At 31.8% G+C, this 5,123-nt stretch overlaps 2 protein-coding genes across 2 annotated transcripts; one reads left to right on the forward strand and one right to left on the reverse strand.

Moving 5' to 3' along the window:
- Nucleotides 1–262: 262 nt before the first annotated feature.
- LOC108618416 (UPF0488 protein CG14286) lies at nt 263–1,758 on the forward strand. The gene is made up of 3 exons (XM_018014412.2): nt 263–566; nt 629–763; nt 1,412–1,758. Exons 1-3 carry the CDS (start codon nt 395–397, stop codon nt 1,720–1,722), a joined length of 618 nt encoding a protein of 205 aa, XP_017869901.1. The 5' UTR covers nt 263–394; the 3' UTR covers nt 1,723–1,758.
- A 38-nt stretch (nt 1,759–1,796) lies between these two features.
- Nucleotides 1,797–2,848, reverse strand: LOC108618417 (small ubiquitin-related modifier 3-like). The gene is made up of 3 exons (XM_018014413.2): nt 2,688–2,848; nt 2,269–2,385; nt 1,797–2,189 (listed from the first exon to the last, which is right to left on the reverse strand). The coding sequence occupies exons 1-3, from the start codon at nt 2,703–2,705 to the stop codon at nt 2,019–2,021; spliced, it is 306 nt and encodes a 101-aa protein (XP_017869902.1). The 5' UTR covers nt 2,706–2,848; the 3' UTR covers nt 1,797–2,018.
- Nucleotides 2,849–5,123: the final 2,275 nt, after the last annotated feature.

Genomic DNA, 5,123 nt, shown 5'->3' on the forward strand with positions numbered 1-5,123 from the left:
TATGAAACTTTTAGCTTTACCACTATGAAGTGCAATATATTAACTTTACTCTTTATTTTCTTGTCGAATTTCACATAAAACATTCAAAAAAAATTGATGCATTGTATATATATTCAGGTTTATATATGTGTATTATTGATTATTATAAATATTCTTCCCTTGCAATTTAGAACTGTAACTTTGCTCAGTATTTTCATATCGATATATTTTACTCATGCAACATAATCGGTTTTCAGCACATATGTTACCAAAATGGTGGCTCTAGCTAGGCGCAAATACTTGAAAGGCACACACACACAGACACACAAATCCCATATGATGTGCCTTGACGTGTGTGTGAGCGAGAACATTTATTTTGATAAACCGCACATGTAGTGCACAGCCATACGTAAATATGCGACGAATGAAAACTGCAAAATCCATCAACAAACCACCGCCAATACAAGCGGCAGCAAAGAAGACCAATTTCGATGGCGACAATGATATACAATTTGAAGTGGAACTCTGTTGGTGTGTGCAGCAACTGCAGACGGCTCTCCAGAGCGGCAATCTGAGCCAGAAAGTTGGTAAGCCCAGCCCGGATTTGCAAATTATAAATGAAAACAAATTGTCTAATGCAAAACTACAGCCGAAGACACTTCCAAGAATCTGAAGACGTTGACTAGCCAAACGGCGCCACTCATAAAAAAGCGGCAGGTCATGAAATCGGCGCTCGGCGATTACCGTTCGAAGATGCAACAGGAGGAGAAAAAAATGCTGCTTGGTAAGAGGAAGAAGGGCTGAATTACAGTGAGAGCGAGAGAGATATGAAGAAATTATTTAAGAGTAATTTAGTCGTTATTCATTACGTATATATGTAAATATAGGAATAGGAGGTATAGGAGAACAAGGAGTAGAAAGAGACGGAAAACTATAATACTATAAAATATGTACATATACTCATAATACTTGTTAACATTGAATATAATTCATAGAAGAATGTATATACATATATGTACATATATATCCTAAACAGTATTCTATATAACATTTACTAAATAAATATGTGAAGCTTTAGTGATTAACTGATCTATATATATAATGTATAGTTTAGATACCTAATGTATAGTTTATGACTATTATTATGTATAATTTTAATAAGCTTCTTCATCCAAAAGCAAGAAGCTGTAATCTTATTTAATATATCTGTCTACTTTTTATATTTAGTATATGATTCAGAGAACGATCTTGTATAAAAGGTCAATTAGAAAGCCTATATTTTATTTAATTTCTATATATTTATATTGAGCTTAATTATCAGATGGAAATATTAATGCATGATATGTCTCTCCCGCTCTCGCTTAGTATGTCTCTTTTCAATTCATGCTTATCTCTGATATCTCTTGTTTACAACAATCTTCTCTGTCTTCAGCATCGAAACAGATTAAATTCACAACGGCTAACGAAAACAAACCAAAATCAAGCTTTGTCAAGAAGTCGGCGCTACTGACGTCCGGCAAGGACTTTCGCTTTAACTTTGCGCTGCCCAACAACAACAATAACGATGAGAACGAGGCAGCTGCAACCCAGGCTCAGGACGTGCCCCAAACGGCAGCAGCTGCCACAAGGATCAGCAGCAGCTTGCAGCTGTCCTCTGGCAAGGAAGAGCCTTTCAGATTCAATTTTCAAATTGAGAATGGGCCAGAGGACATCAACTTCGATGGCCTAATGCTAAATAGCTAAACTTAATAATAAAATATAGTTAAGTTACTAAAGAAATCTATGTTGTTTGCATTTACTTTAACGGATGACAAAAGTTGTTTGCTTTTTTGTATATGTTTGAGCATAAATGTTGGCTATTGCTCAACAAATGCATAAATACTCTTTATTTTCTTTTCGTGTTTGTTTTTGTTTACTAATGCAACTAAAGTAGCATAACTGTACAATAGCAAAAAAAATGTTTACTGCACCGACAACTACTGTTTGCGAAATTGATGTGTTTTGTATGAAAAATGACTCCAAAATCAATTGACGTCGACTTAATAATAGTATTGGAATTGTACTGGATTTATGTTTCCTGCTGCGCCGCCAGTTTGCTGCTGATACACCTCGATTGTGTCGCCCTCCTCCATTTCCAGGGAGGTGGGTGTATCGTTCTCATTGATCGGCTGCCCATCGAAACGAAATCGTACCACCTGCATAGACAGGCCCTAAAATGTACAGATAAAGAGAATATGTTAGTTCTCAACATGATCTTACATGCTTGATTTCTTGCTTTCTTTCACTTACGGCACGGTCGCAATAAGCGTTCATCAGCTTACGCAGTGGAGTGTGTTTCTTTATTTTGAACTGAACCACTGCATTGTCCTGGCCCAGGACCTTCAAGTTGATGTGCTCAGTTTCAGTCTAAGCGGCAAAGCAAAGAATCAGATATTTTAATATATATTATTTTAAAAAAAATACAAAAAAAAAAAAAAATTCGCGGTTCAACACGCAAAAAAAAAAAAAAGTTGAAACAAAATTTGTTTTTGCCATGCTTAAATTATAGAAAACATGTTTCATTTTTTCTTTTGGTATTTGCATGCGCTTGCATGTGTGTGTGTGTGTATATGTATATTCACTACACGCCGGCTTTTTTTTCGCACTAGCCACAATATATTCGCGACCAATTTTCACTTGAAAACAAATAAACTTCGTAAAATATTTACCTTCTTTTCCTCAGACATTTCTATTTTAATTTTCCAGTTTCCGACTATGAGCTATGTATACCGTAGCAGATAATTCGCTAGAATGAACAAAACAACTCAACGTTGTCAGCAAAGTAAGTTTGACACAACAACAAAAGTAGGGATGACCGATAACAGCTATCGTATTCTCAAACTCACGCACGAATCAGTTTCATCGAAGGCCGTGCTATGCTGATATTGTCAGCGCGCTGCAACGGTTAAATATATGTGTGTAAAGAGTGGTGCGCTGTTTCGTTCCGGAACTAGTTTAAGATGCGGCTCCACCCGAATTGAACTATGTTTTAAATAAAATATTCTTTTTACTGCACCATTATCGACGTAAATAAATAATTAAAAGGCAAAGTCAACATTTGTTCTTTTTTGAATAATACGATAATCTTTATTCTATTAAAGGTAATATGAAAAATACTCAATATGGAAGTTATTACTTTTCTATACATAATACATGCATTTATGTATGTATATAAATCTATATTCGTTTATATAGAGATATATGTACACATATGTGTATATGTATATGTTACATTTACAATATTAACTCTATTGGTTTATATACACAATTTTAGATTTGCATTCTGTTGTTGTGTTAATTGATTGAATATTTTATTTACTAATTTTTTGCATACATACACAATCATACATACACATGTACATCTATATAGCACTTTCAATTTCATATATGTATGTATGTATGTATGCATGTGTGTATGCTTGTTTGTTTGTTTGTCGATTTCTCATTATTGTATTCACTGATATGCATTTATTTAATTATTAATTGTTGACCACAAACATATGTATGTGTACATATGTTTGAGTATAAAAAAAGACACGCTTATAATCAAATATGTATGTATGTATGTATGTATGTATCATTAGCTTCGTATTTCTTCTAAATATTTGATGTTTATTCTGAGCTATGCGTATTCAAAACTTAACTGGAACTGGAACTGTTTAGGGGATGTGAGAGCTCTTCACAGTGGGTATCGCATAGATCACACACACATGCTTGCTTGTGTGTATGTACATATGTACATGCCTGGATTGGATGGGCCTTGTTTGTTTTGCTTGCTTACACACACCCACAAGCGGATTCATTGAAAAGGATTTCTAAAATCACACACACACATACATATATATATAATTATAGATGTAATGGACATTTAGATGTTTTTTTGAAAAAGCCTAACAATTTAATTAATATAGGTAAAAAATATTTCTAATTTTAAATGAATTGTTTTCTAACTACCTAAATGTTACAATACACACATACATAAGAACTTTTTGCTTTTATTTTTTAGCTACTTGAATTTGATGATATACATACATACACTAGCATGCACATACATATATTCACATAGAAACACATTTCGAGGTATAAAATAAAAAAATTAGTTTTTTCCCTTGACATGAAGATTCAGATAAAAATTTAAATTTTCATAATTTATTTTTTGTTATATATAAATTCTGTTAGTTTCGGCTGAATATATGTAAGTACATATCTGTTTAACTATATTTCTATATATAGATATTCTATATAGATAGTTGCTGGATTATCCGCACTAACTAAAGTTGAGCAATTCTGTTTTGTTTTTCTTTTCATAATTCTCGTTCTATTTATAAGACTTCTTCGTGAATACTTCACTATATATATGTATATAGGTTTTTTTTTTATATTTACATAAATTATTATAATTTCTGTTAATTATTGTTGTAGCTTTCTTGTGTTTCTTGTTCTTTGTTTATTTGGTAGGTTTGTTATTCAATTTTAATATTGCTATAATTAATATACTTTCGTTCTGTGGGACTAACGTACATACATATATATATATATTTTTATACATATATAGGTCTGTACTAGGTACAGTCGTGGGCTATAACTTATTAGTGGGGCATACAGAGGCATTTATGTATTTCTCCCGCTCATCCGATTTATATAGATTTATTTCCATTTATTTATATATTTATATAAGGATGTATGTATGTATATATACATTTATCTACTCTATCACAATTGGAGAGTGCCTAATTTCAGTTAGCAAAAAACAAAAAAAAAAAAAAAGTCATTAGGCCTAGCTTAGCTTATACACACATCGATCTAGAATATGTTTAGATATACTATATATTTATATATGCATATAAAACTGATTTAACAAATTCGCTTTAACTAAATAGCTTTATAAACATTGAGAATTTTCGTCTATACATTCAGATAGGGAGCGAGATATATAGTATATACCTAGATATATATTATTCATATGTCTCTTTATTGTTTATATGTATACATACATATACATATATAAAAGTACAAAATTGTAATTCAATTCTAGTTTGTCTAAAAGTTTTTCGTGTTTAATTTCTATTTTCTTTTCATTTTCTGTTTCCTTCCAGAAAAAGAAA

This window comes from Drosophila arizonae, chromosome X (genome assembly GCF_054131065.1).
Source record: "Drosophila arizonae isolate 15081-1271.41 chromosome X, UAZ_ARI_1.0, whole genome shotgun sequence".
Lineage (NCBI taxonomy): Eukaryota > Metazoa > Arthropoda > Insecta > Diptera > Drosophilidae > Drosophila > Drosophila arizonae.

Bases quoted from the DNA above. Each gene is read 5' to 3' on its own strand.
- LOC108618416 (XM_018014412.2), top strand. From the start codon at position 395: ATGCGACGAATGAAAACTGCAAAATCCATCAACAAACCACCGCCAATA. The intron at 567-628 runs GTAAGCCCAGCC...GCAAAACTACAG, and splicing joins CAATCTGAGCCAGAAAGTTG to CCGAAGACACTTCCAAGAAT. The intron at 764-1,411 runs GTAAGAGGAAGA...CTCTGTCTTCAG, and splicing joins GGAGAAAAAAATGCTGCTTG to CATCGAAACAGATTAAATTC.
- LOC108618417 (XM_018014413.2), bottom strand. The intron at 2,190-2,268 runs GTAAGTGAAAGA...TGTACATTTTAG, and splicing joins ACGCTTATTGCGACCGTGCC to GGCCTGTCTATGCAGGTGGT.